The 23,351-nt window shown below is 37.4% G+C and overlaps 1 protein-coding gene and 1 pseudogene across 5 annotated transcripts in view; both read right to left on the bottom strand.

The window, feature by feature from the left end:
* Positions 1-23,351, bottom strand: part of LOC106869668 (putative 3',5'-cyclic phosphodiesterase pde-5) — a 362,634-nt gene that overhangs the window by 108,838 nt on the left and 230,445 nt on the right. For all 5 annotated transcript variants that reach the window (XM_052969509.2, XM_052969510.2, XM_089355202.1 and 2 more), the window contains 2 exons: positions 11,662-11,730; positions 10,137-10,251 (listed from right to left, as the gene is read on the bottom strand). In XM_052969509.2, coding sequence (XP_052825469.1) covers positions 10,137-10,251; positions 11,662-11,730 — 184 coding nt within the window. The remainder of the gene's footprint in view (positions 1-10,136; positions 10,252-11,661; positions 11,731-23,351) is intronic.
* On the bottom strand, positions 22,040-23,046 carry LOC149134665 (uncharacterized; annotated as a pseudogene).

Raw genomic sequence — 23,351 nt, 5'->3', positions numbered from 1 at the left:
CTAAATTGAAATTACTACTACCCCTCCAATTAGATTATATCGAAATTAAATTCTTGTTTGATTCACTAGATTGTTGAATGACAGCCCAGTCAAGATGCTAGCATGTATATATATATATATATATATATATATATATATATATATATATATATATATATGTGTGTGTGTGTGTGTGTATGTTTGTATATGTACATATATGTGTGTGTGTATATATATATATATATATATATATATATGTGTGTGTGTGTGTATGCATGTATGTATGTACATATAACTTAGATTTTTAGGGCCAGCCAGATTTGAACAGTCTCAAGTGTAACTGGCTGAAACTGTAAGGATAATCTGGAAACTTGACTGATGAGAGAAGGCTACAAATGGCCCGTCCTTGTTTTTTCTTCCTGTTCGTCTTTGTATCGTCTATCTGTCCGGATGTAAATCTATAATCAACTTTGACAATAAATTTTGGACTAGAAAGGACATACCTAATTGCTTTGATATCACAATAAAATACCAACGACCAAACAACATTAATAAATACGATAAAACTAATTAAGCGCAAAAATAAAGCTGAAATGTTTTATAATCCTACTATTGCTGGAAATATAAGTAAAAATAAATGTATAATTAATAATCCACCTATTTATAAACCCTCGATTGATAATGATAACAAACCCAAAATTAATATAAATCAACCTCGCAACAGCAAACATAATATAAGAAAAACTAATATAAGATTATCTTATAAACCCATGATTAATAACAAACAATCAATTAACAATTATAATTATCCCCACAATGATAAAGGAACATTTAATAAACATAATGATATGAATAATCAAATTATTATCTCTAATATCAGTACCACTGCTAATCCATATAATGCTCTGAATAATAATGTTAAACCACATTCTTATTTCATTTGCTCTAATAAATCTAAAAGGGACTACAACACACCTATAAATAATAGTCACCCTGAAAAATCTAATAAGATTTGGTTAATTATTTCATATGCAATGCAAATTAAAAATAACATTGTTAAATCTATATTTATGGCAATTCATAAACATTTTAACATTTATAATATATACAATGAAATTATAACCACAAAACCATCAGGATTGGCTCTAGCCTAACTTCTAGCTTATTGATAATTATATCATGAATTAACATCAGAAAATAAAATAACTCTACACCAATAGAAATACCCATGACAACAATTCTACCAATACTCCTAAATTTAAACCAATCTTCCAAACTCCACCAACTCTAATAATAACGGCCACATAATTCCCTATGATGGAAGTAGAATAACCCATATTAACTCTCTTAATATCAAGTCTTCTAATAAATACACACATAAAAACGTTTATGAAAATTGTGACTGTAAAGTTAAAACTAATTGTAAATTTAAGAATTCATGTAAGAGACGAAATGTAGCCTATCCATGCATAATTGAAGCTCTTGGAAAAAATATTTTTATATCGACTCTACCGAAAATAAAGTAAAGACCCGGGTGGCTAACCATCTCCAATCTCTTGAAAATAAACAGAAAATCAACTCCACCGGATTAAACAAATTTATATAGGAATTGAAGGATAATAACATTGAATTTGAAATTAAGTGGGATATTATTGCTTCTGCAATAATATATATTATTGCTTCTGCAATTAATAACAAGAAATGCAATTTATGTATCACAGAAGCTTCAAAATTCTTACTTCTAGGAATACCCTACTTAACTTACGAAAAGAGAAAAATATTTCTTCTGTTCATGTGGGAAAATATGTGTTCCCTAAATTTTAGTAATCAATAAATATTAATAAATATACAATGTAACATAATATTTGTTCTCTAATCGGAACTTGATTCGTTCTTTGCCATAGCTCCATATTGCTTATGTGTTACGGGCCATCTGCTTTTAAGTATACTATGCAAGCACCTGTTGATGAATGATTGTATTTGCTTATTTGACTTAACTGTTGTTCTCCATGTCTCAGCCCCATACAATAACACCGCTTTTATGTTAGTGTTAAAAATTCTTATTTTGTTCTTTATAGAAATTACACTTGCGCCCCATATTTTTTTAACAAGTGGAAAGCGGTCCTTGCCTTACTTATTCTTGTCTTAATATCTTCGTTGGTGCCAAATGCAGCAAAAAGTGCTTTACAGTGGAATCCGGATGGATATAGAAAGAGGGGTAGGCCTAAGAACCCGTGGCGTAGATCAACACAAAAGGAACTAGAGAAAGGGGGACATTCATGGCAGAGTATAAGTACAGAAGCGAGAAATTATGCGACATGAAATTCAATTATAAGTGGCCTATACTCCACGTTGGAGGGTTAAAGGCAAGAAGAGAGTAACATAATATAATATAATATATAAAATCAATAACTGTTTGACATTGAGATGTGCCTCTCACTGAAAAAAATTGTATAAATCCTTAGAAACTGTAACTTTGCTAATATAATTCTCTTCCTCCTAAACTTTTACTTAACTATACTACTACTAATAATAATGACTATAACCATTGCATCTAGAATTATTATTAGACTCATTGCCTCACATGAATAGTCACCTTTACATATTCTTAGTAACCATTCAATAACCTTTGAACATACGCACTTGGTAATATTAATAATTGTTTGGCATTAAGTTGGCATTAACGTAGCTACAAATAATATTTAATATAACCATTACATCTCGAATTATTGTTTGCTTCCATTGCATAACATTAATGACTACTTTTACACATTCTTAACAATTTAATAACCTTTGAACATATATGTATGTATGTATGTATGTATGTATGTATGTATGTGTGTGTGTGTGTGTGTGTGTGTGTGTGTATGTGTGTGTGCGTATTGATTTTACTATGTTGAACCACTGAAATCTACAAGTTTTTTTTCATTCTCTCTGTTTATTTTCTCTTATTCCTTTCTGTTGAAGAGTGTAGGCTCGAAACACAGAAGACTTTTTCATTTTCCCGAGCGTCAAACTAATACACTTGCTTGTTCATACACATGTCTTCGTCTTTTGCTTTTCTAGAAATTTCAACTATGTGTGTGTGTGTATGGGGGGGGGGGGGGTAAGTGTTTGTGTGTGTTTGTGCGTGTGTATGTATATATATATATATATATATATATATATATATATATATATATATATGTATCATCATCATTTAACGTCCATTGTCTATGCTGGCTTGGACTATATGGTTTAACCGGGCTGCCATACTGAAAGGCTGCACCAGACTGCAGTCTGATTTGGCATGGTTTTCTACAGCTGGATGCCCTTCGAAACTCTGAGAGTGTAATGGGTGCTTTTACGTACCATTTGTGTGACACCAGGGTGCCAATTTGCATGACACCGGTACCTGCCCCGACTGTGATTTTGCTCGATTTGATGGGTCTTCTTCTCAAGCACGATATAATACCAAAGGTCTTGGTCATTGCCTCTATGAGACCCAACGCTTGAAAGTAACTCAGTCACCTTGCCTCCATGAAGCCCAACACTTAAAAGGAACTCAGCTAATTCACCTCCGTGTGTGTGTGTACCGGATGTCTTTCTCCTCAGCACCTCTAATGGCTTACTATACAGAAGGCTTCCCCCTCCATCCTTACTTAGTGTCTATCTCTTGTTGAACATAGTGATTATGTAGTGAATAAAATGATAGTGTAGTATGTGCCGGTTGAAGGCTATTTGTATGTTTACGAGATCTGCCTAATGCGAGCTTTCTTTTCAGATGCATAATACTGTTGTCCCCCATCCTAGGGTCTCGCTGGCCCACACCTTCCACACCCTCAGAGTTGGCACACTTAATGCTGGCACATTGAGAGGTAGGTCTAGTGAGATTGCTGAGATGCTTGAACAAAGACATGTAGATTTGTGCTGCATCCAAGAAGTATGGTGGAGAGGAAGTTCTGCTAGGTTCCTTGCAGGCAAAGAACATAAGTATAAGAGTTTCTGGGTTGGGAACACTGATGCAGTTGGGGGTGTGAGTAAACTCCTTGTGGAGAAATGGGCTGATAAGGTAATAGAGGTAGTCAGAGCCTGTGATAGAATACTTAAGCTTAGACTAGTGTTGCAGCACTAGTCTAAGCCTATGCTCCACTAGTCTCGGCTTATGCTCTTCAGCTAGGGCTACCTAATGAACAGAAAGACCAATTTTATGACACCCTCTTGCATGCTACCTCGTCGATGAATGACAGGGAACTCCTCTTTGTGGCTGGCGACTTCAACAGGCATGTTGGACAACATCCAGGGGTCACCCCACAATATAGGTTAGTAGTTAGAAACTTCAGGATGAGGGCTAAATGGCTGCCTAGAAAAAGACCAGTGTGGAAAAGAAGGGTCTGGAAGCTTAAGGATCCTCTGAATGGACAGAGATTTAGAGACATATTACTCGAAGCTTTTGACTAAAAAGTGGAGGATATAGCATCACATGATGTGGAGAGCAACTGTAGGTTCCTACGGGACAACCTGCTGAGGGCTACTGATCAGAGGACAACCTGTTGAGGGCTACTGACCAGATCTGTGGCTGGTGCAAAGTCCCCACTCAATCTAAGGTAACATGGTGGTGGAACAATGGAGTTCACAGGGCCATTAGGGAAAAGAAACAGACATGGAAGGATTGGAAGTGTGGTGGTAGCAGGGAACTGTATCAGATTGCAGAAAGGAAACTATGAAACAAATTTACTTAGAGGGGAAGGTAGAAGACAGGTTTATTTAGCCAGAGGGGAAGCAGATAAGAAAAAATTTGCCAATGTTCTGTGTCGTGAGGACAAGAGTCTTTAAGTGTTTCGTATTGTAGGACAGTGTGTGAGAGAGAATCATGATGTCATAGGAGAGAAATGTGTCCACATGGATGATGGCTCACTTACATTTAATGACGCTGCAATGAGAGAGATTTAGAGATGCCACTATGAAAGGTTGTTAAATGAAGAGAATGAATGGGAAAAAGAGTTTGCCAAATGTCGATCCAACAGAGCGACCAGCTATTCAAATTGACAGTACCTTGGTAGATAAAGCAACTAAGAGTATGAAGACAGAGAAAGCACCTGGTCCATCAGGAATCACTGCTGAGATGCTTAAAATATCCAGCGGTGAAGACTATAGTCTAGTCACCCATATAGTCAACCAGGTGATACATGAAGGAGTCATACCCAATGACTGGTGTAGCAGCACCATAGTCAACAGCTACAAAGGTAAAGGTGACGCATTACATAAGAATAATTACAGCGGTATCAAATTGTTAGATTAGGTGATGAAAGTCAACTAATTAGGGAGAAAGTTAGTTCAGATGAGATTCAGAGTGGGTTTGTGCCAGGGAGAAGCACCACTGATGCTATATTTCTGGTAAGACAGCTGCAGGAGAAATTCCTAGCCAAAGATAAACCTCTGTACTTGGCTTTTGTTGACATGGATAAAGCCTTTGACAGGGTTCCCCCGATCCCTTATCTGGTGCTCAATGTGGAAACTAGGTATAGATAAGAGGTTGGTGAGAGGTGTACAAGCCATTTACAGAGATGCTGTCAGTAAGGTGAGGATTAGCAACGAGTATAGTAAAGAATTCTGGGTAGAAGTAAAGGTTCACCAAGGATCAGTTCTCAGCCCCCTTTTATTCATCACAGTCCTCCATGTAATAACAGACGAATTCAAGACAAGATGTCCCTGGGAGCTCCTCTATGCTGATGACCTTGCTCTAATAGCTGAGTTACTACCAGAACTAGAGAAGATGTTTCAGGTGTGGAACCAAAGTCTAGAACTGAAGGGCCTTAGAGTCAAACTAGCAAAAATCAAAGTCTTAGTAAGTAGGAAGGCAGACAAATCACAGATCCCTTGACGTAGATGACCCTGCTCATTCTGTAGAAAAGGCATAGGTCAAAACTCCATAAGATGTACCCAGTGTAAGCTATGGACACATAAGAGGTGCAGCAATATCAAAGGAAGGTTAACTGGGAAGTTTTTGTGCGTGGCAGATGCACAAGGGCAATAAACACTGAAGATGTACAGAAAACAGATTCTATCACATGCTAGGGGGAAAAAAACTAGAAGTAGTTTATAGCTTCCGTTACCTAGGTGACCAAGTCAGTAGTGTAGCTGCTAAAATAAGAATAGCCTGGGCAAAGTTCAGAGAACTCCTACTTTTGCTGGTAACAAAGGGCCTCTCGCTCAGAGTGAAATGTAGACTGTATGATGCATGTGCATGAACAGCCGTGCTATACGGCAGTGAAACATGGGCTGTGACTGCTGAGGACATGCATAGGCTTGAAAGATATGAAACTAGTATGCTCTGCTGAATGTATAATGTCAGTGTGCATGCACGACAAAGTGTAAGCACTCTGAGAGAAAAGTTCTACAAAAGAAGCATCAAATGTGGTGAGCAAGAGAGACAACTGTGCTGGTATGGTCATGTGTTGTGTATGGATGAGGACAGCTGTGTGAAGAAGTGTCACACCCAAACAGTGAAGGGAACCTATGGAAGAGAAAAACCCACGAAGACGATATGGGATGAGGTGGTGAAGCATGACCGTCGCACGTTGGGCCTCACAGGGGCAATGACAAGCGACCGAGACTGTTGGAGATATGCTGTGCTTGAGAAAACCCAGCAAACCAAGTGAGATTGTAGCCATAGCCGATGCCAGTGTTGCATAACAGGCTCATTTAAAAGTAACCTTCAATTGTCGGGCAATGTGCTGTACTTGAGAAGATCTGTTGAGTCAAGTGAAATCGTAGTCATGGCCAATGCAAGTGCTACCTGACTGGTACCCGTACTAGTGTCACGTAAATAGCACCATTCAAGCATGGCCGATGCCAGTGCTGGTGGCATGTAAAAAGCACCGTTCCAGCGTGGTCGATGTCAATGCCTCCTGACAGGCTCTCTTGCCGGTGGCACGTAAAAAGCACCATTGAAGCGTGGTCGATGCCAGTGCTGCCTGACTGGCCTCTATGCCGGTGGTACATAAAAGCATCCACTATACTCTCGGAGTGGTTGGTGTTAGGAAGGGCATCCAGCTGTAGAAACCTTGCCAGATCAGACTGGAGCCTGGTGTAGCCTCTTGGCTTGCCAGTCCTTAGTCAAACCGTCCGACCCATGCCAGCCATTAAACGATGATGATGATAGAAATGATCTACACAATTTAAATTAATGTGTACGTACAGGTGCAGGAGTGGCTGTGTGGTAAGTAGCTTGCTTACTAACCACATGGTTCCGGGTTCAGTCCCCTTGAGTGGCACCTTGGGCAAATGTCTTCTACTATAGCCTCGGGCCAACCAAAGCCTTGTGAGTGGATTTGGTAGACGGAAACTGAAGGAAGCCCGTCGTATATATATATATATATATATATATATATATATGTGTGTATATATATATATATATATATATATATATATATATATATATATATATATATATATATACACACATATATATATATATATATATGTGTGTGTATATATATATATATATATATATATATATATATATATATATATATATATATGTATGTATGTATATGTTTGTATGTCTGTATTTGTCCCCCCAGTATCGCTTGACAACTGATGCTGGTGTGTTTACGTCCCGTAACTTAGTGATTTGGCAAAAGAGACCCATAGAATTAGTACTAGGCTTACAAAGTCCTGGGGTCGATTTCCTTGACTAAAGGTGCTCCAGCGTGGCCGCAGTCAAATGACTGAAACAAATAAAAGAATAAAAGAATCACCTGTGTACTTCAAAATCACACAGCTTCTGTATACTCCAAAATCATTCTCCGTTTACATAATCCTCTCCCCTCCTATATTTTTTTTACATACAACTAAACAAAATTGAATATCCATATTAGTATTACATAGAAAAATGCGAGCAAGTGAAATAATATTCTTAAGATTATAAACCTGGAAAAGTACAGGACAGGTTATTACACTTGAAAACGTTCAGGACAAGTTATTACATTTGGTAAAGTACAGAACAAGGAAATATTTTTATAACTTCATTGCATGAGATTGTTACTATGAAATTCCCCGAATTGACCTGTCATTTAAGCTTAATTAAAACATAGTTTGTTTTTAAAATAAAAAAATGTTAATTATACTTAAATAAAAAAAAAACAAATCGTATTTTTTCGTTGTCAAGTTACTGTCTTTAGCTGAAAGGTATGAGTTACTTGCCTTTCAGGATTAAGTTAATTTCGGAGAATTTTCCCATTATGCACCATTTTCGATATTTATATCCCGAATACCCTAATATCTCCCTAACCACTTATCCAATTTACACAAAATTTGTTTTATTCCGTTCGTATTTACATTTTAGGGAAATATTAATTCATAGTATTTCCCGATTATGTGCCAGTTTGGTTGGGTAACATTGCAAGCAAACAAGATTCAAGTTAACTTTTAATTTATTATAGATACACACACATACGTACATACACACACACACACACACACACATCTATATATACGTTTACATACATATATATATTGGGTCATCCCATAAATAATGTGGTTTTTTATACTTCTTCTATTTTTCAAAATTAAGATAAACAAAGTTCTTTTTTGATCTAAAATATTCTCCCCTTCATTTGCTACAAGGCTCTTCCATCTATCTGTTAGACTTGCAATGCCTCTCTTCCAAAATTCACTTCTCCGTGATGAAAAATACTCCTCCTTTACTCTTCTGACTTCATCTACAGAATTCATATTTTCCCAGTCCAAATGATTTTGAAGACTGCAGAATAAATGATAATCAGATAGAGCAATGTCCAACGAGTATGGTGAATGGTGCATCATTTCCCATTTAAACTGCTCCAGCCTTTGGAATGTCATCCTTGCTGTATGTGGGTGAGCATTAGACTGATGGAATAACTCCTTTTGTCTTGAAAGCAAAGATGGTCATTTTTCTTCTAGTGCTGACTTAAACCACTTAAGCTGCTCGCAGTAGATCTCCTTTTTTATCATTTGGTTTGGGTTTAAAAGTTCAAAGTAGACTAAACCCTTCATATCCCACCAAATAAATAACAACACCTTACGTGGATGAAGACCTTCTTTAGCCTGCGGTGCTGGTGTTTCCCCTTTCCCTACCCACTGTCTTCAGTGCTTGACATTTTTATAGAGAACCTATTTCTCATCACCAGTCACTATTTGTCCAAAAAGAGTTTATTCATGAGATGTGACAGCAAAGAAGAGTACACATTCACTCCCTGCACTTGATTAGACTCGGAAAGTTTGTGAGGAACCCACTGATCCAATTTGCTGACTTTTCCAATGGCATGCAGGTGTTGATGAATGGTTGACTGACCGAATTCAAGCTTCTCTGTTAGTTTCTCTAGAGTTACGATGGGATTTTGTTCCACCAGGGTTTGGAGGGCATCTTCATTGATCTCTACAGATCTTGCAGGAGAAGGCTCATTTTCTAGGCTGTAATTCTGCCCCAGAATTGAAACCACAGTTGACACTGGCTTACGCTTATTGTCTGATCCCCATATGCTGCATTAATATTCCTCACACTTTCTGTTGCATTGTTGCCTTTATTGAAATCATAAAGCAAAATATGCCAAATATGATCCTTTGCCACTTGCATTATAGCTTTGAAAAAATAACTGTTAAAATCGAACTGCACTTTTCAAAATTTGCACTAGGAATAAGTACAAGGTAAACTACCTGCTTTTATTGCAAATTGATGGTAGTTTATCCTGTCCCCCTCCGACTTTTAGTTCATGCTACTGAAAAAAAACCCACATTATTTATGGGATGACCAAATATATTGTAAATGTCAATATTTAATATCTATATATTTAACAAGAGTGTCAAGAAATGTAGGTAGGAGTATAATATTTCTAGGTATATTGTAGGTTTCTCTTCTATGTATTATATAAGCATAAATATTTTATAAACTATTGACTGCTTTTGTTCTGTTATACCTAAACAAACTCAACTGATACATTGCCTGTAGCCAATCTTCATTTATGCAAGTATCACATCCTTTCCTTAATGCTGGAGTTTAGGCACATATTCAACCTGAGCACTCATCATATGTATCAATTATGTCATTTAACATGTTATTATCCTCCACTAATACACATTTATAAGTTCCTAGGTTAATAAAACTCTTTCTCAGTTAAAGTTGTTGTTATTTTTACCTTTGCATGGTGCAGAGCAAGGCCACAGTAAACTGCAAATGCTTCAAAAGCTTCTTCATCATCTTTGGTAAAAACTCCATTTAATTTATTTACCATTTGGACAACACCGATAACTCTAGGAAATGAAAATAAATAGAATAGTTATGCATAATCAACAAAACATGAGATAGATATATAGTGGACACAAGATATACCGTTGAAGCAAACACCTATAATGTAGAGAGCTATGAAATGTTAATTGAGTCATGTTACACCCAAGTGAGGAGTATCAACCATTGCCTTAATGTATGTATGTATGTATGTATGTATGTATGTATGTATGTATGTATTTGTATTTATATAATGTGTGTGTAAATAACTAGACCACAAATATACAGTGGGTTATGAATAAATATGTATACAGTGGAATATTCATATGTTGAATAAACTTTTATTTAGTCTGTGCTTCAGATGCATTGTGAAGTATCTGTTAAGACTTGTACATGTTTGACCAATGGGCAAACCATCAGTTAAGATAGTTGTTACTGTTGTTCTTTAACTCTAAGTCAGCCATTATCGAGCAGGTAAATGATCAAAGGCATAACTATCCTTTCTTTCATTCAGAAAATAAAAGTACTGTATCTAGTGTGATCTTATGCATTGTGTCCTTCCTTTTTTTAATGGAGATTTGGCTGTCATTTGTAGCAGGACAAGCAACCCATAGAAACCCTCCTTTATAAGTTCTGCTGTTCTCATTTACTCAAACAGGATAGTGAATATAGTACATTTTTTACTTGTAAGCAAGTTTTCATTTTCTTTTTAGCAGAACAACTGAAGAAAATGTGAGTATTTCATTTCTTTCTTATGTAGATAGAGGAGTGAGTAATTACTTGAGTGTTTACTCACTATAGTAAACACTCCTTTGTGCAGGAAGGTTTACCCATAAAAAAAAAGATAAATGGTAAAATACAAACACACCAATTAGAATTGAATCTTTCACAAAACCTCAAGGTTTCCTTGAGTCAGAATCTTAATTCTAGTTTGAGCTGATGTGCATGTGGATAGGACACTAACCTGTTGCATATATCACAAGGAAATGAACTTTGCACTTGTCAAATTGACAGTGCTACAACTGCTTGCAGAGGTGAAACTACCCCAGCCTGAGGCATTTGCTTACAGACAGATTGTCTTGGCCTTGAACACACTGTGACAGGCTACAAACTACCAAAACTTCAGCTGATGTTGGATAACTTGTAACTCAGTCTTATGCAGCTAATTCACAAATGTAGTCACTCAATCTGCTAAAAATAACAGTTTGAAAAATAGGGTGAACATGAGTGAAATAAGTTTGGTCATATGTTTGCCTGTACAGGATTGACCTGAAGTTCAATAACAATAATGACAACAGCTAAAGTAGTAGGTCCTCTAATTATTTAAAGATCAATAACTTAAAGCCACCTGACTTCAACAAAATTATGAGTACATCTGCGGCCTTCTGTCTCTGGTCAAAACCATTCTTAAAGACTATAAAAGCTGATTAACTCACTTTCCTCGGATGAATATAGGCATACATAAGATGGTTTTTGTGATGTATCCAGTCTTTTGGTCAACATCTCTGAAAGTGAAACAAAGAAGATATGTAAACCTTATCAAATATTATTAAACAATACATAAAATTTTATTGTAATAAAGAAATTATAAAGTTTTCTTTCACTTTAAGACAAGAAATCATTATTTTTATGAGCAAAGCAAAGCCTTGTAGACTAACAGCAATGTTGGAGCCTTGCAATATTTGTTCTGGCTCATTATGTTGACTTCAAATCCTGCCAAGGTCAACTTTGCCTTTTCTTTCTGGAGATCAATAAAAAAAAAGGACCAGTCAAATAGTGGATTGATTTAATTGATTGACCTTTCCCAAATCTATCACCTTATGTCTATGTCAAAAGTTTTGGATTGGCAGAATCATTAGAGCCTCAGTCAAAACAGTTTTTGTTCAGGCTTTCTACTTCTTAAGTCCATATGCTGCCAAGGTCAGCATTGCCTTTCTTCCTACAGGGATTGATAAATAGAGCAGCAATCAAGAACCAGGGAAGGATTAATGGAATTAATTGATGAATCCTTCCTCAAAATTTGTGGCCTTGTGCTTATGTTAGAAATGGTTAGTGATAGAATTCATTATTTCACTTGAATGATATAATGAATTCTATTACTACCTACAGATGCCATGGCACTCCTAACTTTGACAGACACTTACTAGGGTAGGGGAAAGTTAATACAGATTACTTAAGAGTTAATGATACTGATTTCTAACAAAGATAAAAAAAAACACAAATTTTGTGGGAGAGAACAGTCAATATACATCGATTCCAGTACTAAACTCATACTTCATTTTATTGACCTTCAGAAAGATGATAAGGTTGGGTTTGAACTCAGAACATGAATAGATAAAACTAAATAGCAAAATGCATCCTGTTCAGTCAATACACACAGTTTCTGCCATTTACCCACACTTGAAAATTTAATAATCATTTCTAACAATTTTGTGGGGAAAGTTAGTTCATACCATCTCCCCGAGTACTTGAGGAGTGCTTTTTATTATTGAACACAAAGCAATGAAAGGTGGGATTTGAACTCAGAATGTAAAAAACCAGAACACGTACCATAAGGCATGTTTTCCAATGTTGTAACGATTTTGCCAATCCTCCACTAGATGATTTAATATCAATTTTTCTTTCAAATGACAGGCATAAAACATCTTCATAATGCCAACTTCCTATTCTATAAACTGGGCAGTTGCCTATCATCATCATCATCGTCGTTTAATGTCCACTTTCCATGCTAGCATAGGTTGGATGATTTGACTAAGGACTGGTGGACCAGGAGGCGACACCAGGCTCCAATCTGATTTGGCAGAGTTTCTACAGCTGGATGCCCTTCCTAACGCCAACCACTCCAAGAGTGTAGTGGATGCTTTTACGTGCCACCAGCACGAAGGCCAGTCAAGCAGTACCGGCGACGGCCATGCTCGAAATGGTGTATTTTACGTGCCACCTGCACAGGAGCCAGTCCATCAGCACTGGCAACGATCTCGCTCGAATGTCTTACTGGCAACGGCGACGCTCGAATGTCTTACTGGCAACGGCGACGCTCGAAATGGTGTATTTTACGTGTCACCTGCACAGGATCCAGTCCATCGGCACTGGCAATAATCTTGCTTGAATGTCTTTTCACGTGCCACTGGCACAAGTGCCAAGGATGCGACGTTCTTAACAATCAACGGCCGCGCTCGAAATGGTGTATTTTACGTGTCAAGCCAGGCACTCACCTACTTGATGCAGTAAGCAATTTTAATTAATTTACATCCTTAGTAATGATAACAAATTATTCTTTAAATGACTAATTCTGGTAAAAAAAAAAAAAAAAAAAATTGATTGAATTCAGAAAGCCATAAGTAGAGAGTCTGATCCAGGTGATTTTCAGTCTTATCAGACCTAATCATACAAGCTTAGTCTAACTCAGCATTTTTCAAACTGTGGGTCCTGGCCCTTCAATGGGTCACAAGATAAATAACATGGGTCGCAACAAAAAAGAAGGAAAGAAAAAATGCAAGTGGGTGCAAAGTGCAGAATATAACTAGCATTTTTCAAACTGTGGGTCCTGACCCTTCAATGGGTTGTGAGATAAATAAAATGGGTCACGACAAAAAAGTTTGAAAACTAATTGCTGATCCAGACATTACACCTCATTAGGGAAGCTTAGTCTAACTGTAACTACAAATCTTAGAATGGTTAGAGGGATATAAAGGGTTTTAGATATAAACATTGGATAGGTTGATAATTTAAAAAATGATTAAGTAAAAATACTGAAGTGGGTGTTAACATATTTCATATTTATCAAATATATAATGATGAAATTAATCATTGTGTGAATGATTAATTCTAGTCAAAAAAGGTAAGGGAGACAATTTTAGTTTAAATTAATCATATATGGAAGGCATTGGGGAGTAAGTCTGACATTTATGATAATTCTACACCAATTTCAGTTTTATCACATTTTGTCAGTGAATCTTAATTTAGTTTATATTGAAGATCAATTTTTTAAATACACTCATCACAAACACGAATTACAAAATAAAAAAAGTTATTTCAATTGAAGTTGCACTGTAATTTTGTGCATGCACACAGCAAGAAATGACATAATTTGTACTGAAGTTTTACCTAGGGTGTGTGTCTATGTGTGTGTGTGTGTATGCGTGTGTGTGTGTGCACGCGCGCGCAACAGAAACATACATGGAAGTTTTGTAGCAAAAGAAGTTATTTTTACATTATTTACATTATGTACATTGGATGGATATTTGTCCTCATCTTGTTTGTTGTTAACACAATGTTTCGGCTGATATACCCTCCAGCCTTCTTCAGGTGTCTTGGGGAAATTTCGAACTTGGGTTCTCATTCCTAAGGTATTTTTCGATGTTGTTGTTGTTATTATTATTATTATTATTATTATTATTATTATTATTATCATTATTATCATTATTGTTCAGGTCACTACTTCGAATTCGGAATCTTGAGGTTAGTAGCCCGCGCTCTTAACCGCTCTTAACCTAAACAACAACAACAACAACAACAACAACAACAACAATAATAATAATAATAATAATAATAATAATAATAATAATAATAATAAATTCGTTTTATTGGCCACAAGGGCTAATATCAATTAAAAACATCTAACGACAAAGACAGGACGAAGGTTACAAAAGGTTTTGTCGGAAAAGGTAGGCAAGTTCGTCTAAACAGAGGAAGAAAACGGAGAAAGATATAATAAATAAATAAATAAATAAATAAATAGATAAATAAATAAATAGAACTCCCAAAGGGGGAGGCGCTTCGAATAAGGAAAGGTTACACGTGGAAAAACCCATAAAACCACGGGAGCCTGGTCAGAAAAAATAAGAAAGGGGTATAGAGCCCTTTCTCCTTTTACATTACCTTTCTTTTTTTTTTTCTACAGGTGTATTCTCAGAATTGGTCCGTTTATACTGGCCATTCTACCAACAGTCACCCATCTTTCAACGAATTTGCTATGAGAGAGCACTTCCCTCTCTACTCTCATCTTCCTTTTCAAGTGGAACTTGAAAAAGTTGATGAGGCCTTGGCCAAAGAGGAAAGTGTCTGTCTTTAGCCCTTTCAAACGGGTCCACCATATCACCTCTTTCGCTACAGCCACTAGGCATAGGAAAATTGCCTTGCCCTCCCGGTTAAAGGAGGTCGGCGGGTCAATCCTCACGATGGATTCAGCTGATAGCCGGATCCGTCCTACACGTGACAGTAGCTGTTCGATATAAACCCACAGGTCAGCAATGCTCGGGCACTGGACGAGTGCGTGCAGAACGGGTTCGTCGTCCTGAGCGCACCTCGGGCAGGCCCGGTTGACGGCACTTCCGTGTCGGTAGAGTTTATCTCGAACAGGTAGCGCACCTCGGTAGCACTGCCAGGCGAGGGACCTTTGGAAATTATCCATGGGCCTCGGCCCGAAAGTTCTCCTGAACAGACTGTTTAGCTGATTATCCTCGACGCCTAGAGTTTCCCCGAGAACGTCGTCGCACTTTTCCTCCACTAACCCTCTGTAGAACGCTAGAGTGGAGCTACTACCGATCGCACTGCCCACCTGACTGAGGGCGGTGAGAGCTTGGCGGCACTCGAGGTGCCAAGCGCCCTTTCTCAGTCTACGTTTGATCCAGGATTGCAGCTCTGTTAAAGAAGCGAGCTGCAGAAAATCGCGTCTGACGAACGGCGACCACACCTGTTCACCGTCCAAGAAACGCTTGAGATGTCGTAGCCTGAGCGCATGTTTGTGCATCAGCAACCACGGCATGCCAAGGCCTCCGTTCAGCGGCTGTTGACAGCAGATGGAGCGCCTGACCAGTGGTACCTGACCCTTCCACAAAAAGTTGAAGAGCAAGCGTACTATCTTGGTTAACCAGCGGTCGGGACAAGGGACGACGGTCAAACGGTAATAGATGACGGATGCGATGTACGCATTCGCCACCTCCGCTCGACCTTTCAAGGAGAGCTTCCTCTCAGCCCATTTCTGGGTGAGGTGGGCCACCCTGTTCGTCACTTCTTCCCAGTTTTTCTCCAACTGGAGGTCCGGACCGAACCAGACCCCGAGCAGTTTAACGGGTCCGTCTGTCCAGCACCCTACGACGCTATTGGAAACAAGTGATAAGTGCAGAATCTGTGGACAAAATGGTGAAACCGTATGGCATATTACCAGCCAATGTACGTCGCTAGCCCAGAATGAATATAAGAGACGCCACGACAATATAGCCAGACTTGTCCATTGGACACTTTGCAATAAGTATGAACTTGACAGAGCAAAAAATTGGTGCGACCACAAACCTGAAGGCATTGTCGAAAATAGAAATGCAAAGATCCTATGGGATTTTATGATTCAGTGCGACGATGAGATTGAGAATAGGAAGTCGGACATAGTCTTAATTGAGAAAGAAAACAAACTATGCTGGATCAAAGATATAGCATGCCCAGCTGACAACAAGGTATGCGATAAGGAAGAAAGAAAAGTCGAGAGATATGACAGGTTAGCTTGGAAAGTTAAGCAGTTGTAGCAGTAGTACCAATAATTGTCAGAGCCCTGGGAACAGTGAGCAAAAATCTCGAGAAGTACGTGGAACAAATAGGGGCTGCAATAAGAGTGAAGCACTTGCAAAAAACAGCACTGCTTGGAACCGCTCGAATACTCCGAAAGGTGCTCGAAAAATAAGATTGTTACCTTAGTTCACTGGTAGTGAACAGCTGACACTGTAGTACATCTCCAGCGTTAGAAGCTGTGCAAAGGCAATAAATAATAATAATAATAATAATAATAATAATAATAATAATAATAATGATAACATCGAAAAATACCTTAGGAATGAGAACCCAGGTTCGAAATTTCTCCAAGACACCTGAAGAAGGCTGGAGGCGCATATCAGCCGAAACGTTGTGTTAACAACAAACAAGATGAGGACAAATATCCGTCGAATGTAAATAATGTAAATAATGTACATAATTCCTCATCTCTTAAGTATAGAACTGTAAGTTATTGTTATTTTTCGATGCCTTTCTTAATTCCAAAATAAGAGAAACTTGAACAATACTTTCAAAATTGGACTTCAGCCATGATTGTTAAGCCTCCAAGAGCTGTGTCCGCGTATTTGTAGGGGTGATCACACAAGAGAAACATTCATGAAAATGTACACATAAATATTGTTTTAAAATAAGTTATCTTTAAAGACCATGTTTGCAATTATATATATAACTGATAGCAAAGTTTTGTATAAAATGGAATTAAATCCAGGTTTTGTCACAGATCGATCAAGTTAGTAAAGTTTTAAGATTTTTGAGACAACATAGTGTCTCCATACATTCTAATGAAAAATTGAAAGAAAGAGATGTCATTCTCTCTTTGGAAGAGAAATTAATTTTGGTGTTGATAGAAAGGCAGAAAACACCTGAAGCAATCAAGTGGAGCGGGAGATATTGCCTGCAAAATTAAGGAAAAAGTATTTAGACTTATTTACCATCAAAAAATGGTATACCTTCATAAGTATCCCTCTTCATAACATAGAAAATGGGCCATCCTTCCTTTTCACCCACGGACTTGTCATTATTGTTCGTTAATTTGAAGGCGGCGAGCTGGCAGAATCGTTAGCACTCCGGGCGAAATGCCTAGTGGTATTTCGTCCGCCGCTACATTCTGAGTTCAAATTCCGCCGAGGTCGACTTGCCTTTCATCCTTTCAGGGTCGATAAAACAAGTACCAGTGAAACACCGGGGTCGATGTAATTGACTAGTCCCCTCCTCCGAAAGTTCAGGCTTTGTGCCTTTTGTAGAAAGGATTATTGTTCGTTAATTTCGTAAATAATTTTCATTTATGTTTTTTTCGCATTCCGTGTTCAGCTCTATGTATTTGTAGTCAGTCACATATGAACACGTGTTTTTTGTATGTATGTTTGTATACATTTATCTATGTGTGTGTGCGTTTGTGTGTGTGTGTGTGCGTTTGTGTGTGTGTGTGTGTGTGTATTCGCTTTTGACACGAATTGCTTCCATACGTGGGATGCATGAATAATTTGACCTCGGATACATAATAAGCTCTTCCGATTATTTTTTATTAAAAATAAATAATATTGCTTTATATGTGTGATTCACTTCCTGAAAAAGGTTTCTGAATGTTAACTTCCAGTATTGACGTAGCAACGGCGAAATTTTCCGCTCTCATTTGCGAAACCTCTCACTCTCTATTTTAATGTTTTCATTTCAAGTTTTAATTTGCTATTTGCAAACAACTATGATAAATTACTGGAAGAAATATTTACTAAGTTTACAAATTTCGCTTGAACCCGCACACTTCGTTAATTTCTGCAAAAAGTTTTTTTTTTATTTATTTACTTTTTGCGTGCTGTGTTCAGCTCTATGTATTGGTAGTCAGTCACACACGCACACGTGTTTTTTTGTATGTACATTTGTATAAATTTATGTATGTGTGTGTGAGAGAAAGAGAGAGAAAGTGAAGAGGTGTGCTGTCATGTATATGTACAAACATAAATACATATGCATACATCTTTCTTGTACGTATGTGTGTGTGTGTGTGTGTGTGAGAGAGAGAGAGAGAGAGAGAGAGAGAGAGAGAGAGAGAGAGAGAGAGAGAGAGAGAGAGAGAGAGAGAGAGTGAGTGATGTCTAAGTGGCACTTACTCTCTCTCTCACACACACATGCAAAAAAGATGCATGCATCTTTATTTATGCATGACGTATACATGACAGCACACCTCTTCACTCTCTCTCACACACATACACCACTATTTCATCTGATGTTTGATACAGTGTCTGTGGGGGGTGGGGTGCGTGTGCGGCGTTCCACAATCACCATTTATTTCAATCACTGTTGTGAAGATATTCACGTAACTCATTTTTTCATTTAATCCCCATTTTAATTTTCAAAATAGTTTCCTAAAGTGTAGATGATCAGTATTCTACCGTGAAGCAAAGACGAATACAAGTAGCCAGAGTCACTGTTGACTTCTTCAACTCTGTTATCTCTGTTAAGTGTGCTTGCAAATATATAAACAAAGGTTTAGATGCTGCAATATACACTCTTATGCAGAATGGCAGTCAGCAGATAAATAAAAATGACGAAGTTGCGCAGTATTGCAAAGGAAGATGCATCAGTACCAAATAGGCTGTGTCCACCCAAGTCAAGCAGAATGCTACTACTTACGGCTCCTTTTCCATGAAGTACGTGGTCCCAAATCATTCCAAGATTTGAGGAGGGTAAAAGGTCATGTGCGTGAAACTTATAGGGAAGCATGCTATCAACAAGGTCTTTTTAGAAAATGATGAGCATTGAGACCTTGCATTGACTGAAGCATTAGTATCAGTTTCTCCAAGGAAACTCCATAATCTTTTTTCAATTATACTGAACATGTGTCAACTTGGCAGTGCCCTACAGCTTTGGATGAAACATCGTGAGGACATGCTGAGCACTGAGTATGCAGTTCAACAGGCAAAACCAGATAGCAATATTCAGTTCTCTGAGACAATTTTTAACCAAGCACTGATTGAAATTGATGATGAAGTTTTGGCCATGGGAGCAAAAATTTGCAAGAGTCTGGCTCTGGACTGCCAAAAACAAACCGTATAGTTAGTGATTTAACTTCGATAGACAGAGCAAGAGAGACAAATTATGACATCACAGAATTGGCTGCATTTGTGAATGAACATGAACCTAAACTTCTTCCAGAGCAACGAAATTGCTATCATAAAATTATTTCGTCAGTCAGAGAAAAAAACGGAGGAATTTTCTTTCTTGGTGCACCTGGTGGCACAGGTAAAACATTTGTAACAACATTGCTTCTCTTCAAGGTAAAGCAACAAAAGAAAAAAATGGCAGTTGCTGTAGCATCGTCTGGCATTGCTTCCACTATTCTCCCAGGAGGACGAACAGCTCATTCCGCTTTTAAATTACCGCTAAACCTGGACACAAATGACAGTCTAATTTGTAACACAAGCAAAAGTTCAGGTTCAGCAGAAGTGTTGCGCCAATGCCACCTGGTCATTTGGAATGAATGCACCATGTCACATAGAGGTGCAATGGAAGCTCTTGATAAAACCTTACAGGACATAAGAGGCAACAATATATCTATGAGAGGAGTTACATTAGTTTTTTCAGGAGACTTCAGACAGACATTACCAGTTATTCCGAGACGAACAAGATCTGATGAAATAAAAGCACACATTAAGTCTTCAAACCTATGGAATAAAGTACAGAAATTCTCCTTCAATACTAACGTGCGAGCTTTATTACATGGGGACCAATGTGCAGAACAGTTTTCAACCTAGCTCTTCCAATTAGGAAATAGAAAAGTACCATTTGATGGGAATGGTCATATCAATTTGGCTCGTATTGCTATCTTGGTGAATTCCCCAGCTGAATTGAAGAACAGTGTATTTCCAGACTTAATTAATGATTATAATTCACATAAATGGTTGTGTGAAAGGGCAATTCTTGCTCCAAAAAATGAAACAGTATTAACCATGAACTAATTAATAAGATTGCAACAGTCATTAAGGAGTACAAATCAGTTGATTCAGTCCTTGATCAAAATCAAGCTGTCCATTGCCCAACAGAGTTCCTTAATTCTTTTGAGCCACCTGGAACTCCTCCACATAAACTTTTGTGAAGATAGGAGTCCTAATAATGCTTCTAAGAAATTTAGATCTTCCTAAATTATGCAATGGGACAAGGTTGATTGTGAAGACATTATCACCTAGTGTGGTAGAAACTACTATCCTCACTGGATGTGCTTCTGGGGAAGAGGTTTTCATTCCAAGAATTCCAATCAAACCAACAGACATGCCATTTGAGTTCAAAGGAACATAATTACCAGTGCAACTTTGCTTCGCAATGTCTACTGGCTTGTACTTAACTGGGCCTTGCTTTTCTCATGGTCATCTTTATGTTGATTGTTCTAGGGTTGATGGTTTGCAAGACTTATTTTTCTATGCTCCAAAGCAGAAAACATTGTTGTTACCCAGAAGCTCTTATGTAATTTCCTTCAATATGTGATAGAATTTATCTCCCTTCATAAATTTTGTATTTTCGTTTATTATTATTATTATTATTATTATTATTATTATTATTATTATTATTATTATTATTATTATTATTTTGTATTATGAATTCAGAATTGATTTCCCAATTGAAAGATAAAATTGAATTTAGAATAATAAATTTCTACACAACATATTTTGCTTTTTTCTTCCAATATATAAGAAACAATTTCATTCCTGGGTAACTCAGGGTGCCTCTGATAGTATGTGTATGTATATGTATATATACATATGTGTGTGTGTGTGTGTGTGTATGTGTGTGTGTGTGTGTGTGTGTGTATCATACGATTGTATATTTTTATGTATTTGCCCGTGTGTCAAGCTATCTATGCACGTATACACACAAAAATGACGTATTCATACGTATTTATGTATGCACGTGTATATGAAAGATAATGGGTGTATGTGTGTGCTTGTGTGTGTGTATGACTGACTACTAATACATAGAGTTGAATACGGTACGCGAAAAGTAAATAAATAAAAAAATTTACAGAAATTAACGAACAAGCATATGGTCCCATATGATCGAATTTTGACAGTACTGAGGGGTATACCGAAAGATCACAGAGAAATGGATGTCTTTTAATGAAATTTTTTGGGTTGGGGTGTACAATGCGCATTCCATCGTTTTCCATTTTTCAGACAGTTGTGAGGAAAGAAAATCGAAGGAGTCACACTTGTGTAGGTATGCCCCAAAAAGTACACAGAAATATGTTATGAGAATTATCATTTACATACCTTTCAAAAATCATTGTGGGTAAATTTCTGCAAAGTGTTTTATGAAGGTCTTATAATTCTCTCATGCTCGGTCACACGTCAAGTTATAAATGTACATGGCCTCGTCGACGTGCGACCGTCGCAGATTTCCACTCGACCCGAATTTATATTTCAGCCTTCTTTTAATTCTGTTCCAGTACGCCTCCACTCTAATCGTACATACACCACTCTCTCGGTCCACAAAATTCTGAGTGGATGTATCCAAGTTTTTTTAGATTTTGGTAACCAGTCCAGTGGTCTGTAAATACTATAGACCCTAGTCCGACGTTTTCCATAATGAGTACCTCGAGTGTTTCTGCTTTTCTATCTTCATCATGTTGCAGATATCCTTTCTTCTGGGTGTTGTCATAGAAACCAACAACCCAGTATGACTGCACCAAACATCCGACTTCATTTTTTCTATTAAACATTAAGCTTTCGTCCACTTCTACTACATGATTCGAGACACCCAATTTATTTTTTTTTATCTTTTAATAATTTTTGCGAGCAGATTTCTCGGTAATATTCATACCACTGTATTGCCGTGATTTTGCTGACTTTGTTCGCTGACATGGAACTGGTTACCGGTATTTCGAAAATAAAGTCGAAAATGATATTAAAAATTTTGTAGATAGATAGCAAGCTTTTTTCCAAGAAAGTGTTGGTACAGATTGATACCATTTTTTTGCACCTGCGGTATCACCCCCGTCTCCTGCACGCCGAGAAGGCGTTATACACATTTCATTGCCGCAGGTACAAATCATATGTTCCGCAGTTATGCCATTATCCTTGAAATATTGCACGAAATTATCTTTCGATAAATTGTTCGGCATTTCGAATCTCGGACAGTCCATCGAATATGAAAAAAGTCCAAACAGTTAAAGAACCAAAAAGAAAAAGTTTTAAATTAGCCAAAAGCAGTCAGAAATAAACAAAACAGTTGATTACAGGCGGAATCTGTGAAAATGTTCTTCGAATAGAAAGTCGAATAGGTCAGCGAAAGTGGATTTTTCTATTATATAGTGGCCATTCAAAAGTAGGTCTCATCTAAAACAAAGGACTGACCTCTGAATGACGTGGAAAGTGTCATAAGTCAAGTGTTTGCTATACATCATCCATTGTGGAGATGCAAAAACAAAGAGATTTGAGAATTTCTTGACAAGCAACAAGTGAGTGGATTCAGTTTCGAATCACCGGCAGGGCCAAGCGGGGTCCTTACACAGTCAGAAAATTGAAAAAATATAAAGAAATTATCGACTTGTGTGATGTAACACCTCGGAATATCTTTTCAATTGTGATGATAA

The sequence above is a fragment of the Octopus bimaculoides genome, chromosome 7, assembly GCF_046866305.1.
Source record: "Octopus bimaculoides isolate indiv1 chromosome 7, ASM4686630v1, whole genome shotgun sequence".
Classification (NCBI taxonomy): Eukaryota; Metazoa; Mollusca; class Cephalopoda; order Octopoda; family Octopodidae; genus Octopus; species Octopus bimaculoides.
The sequence above is the reverse complement of the archived record's forward strand: the minus strand, read 5'-3'. Positions and strand labels throughout refer to the sequence as shown.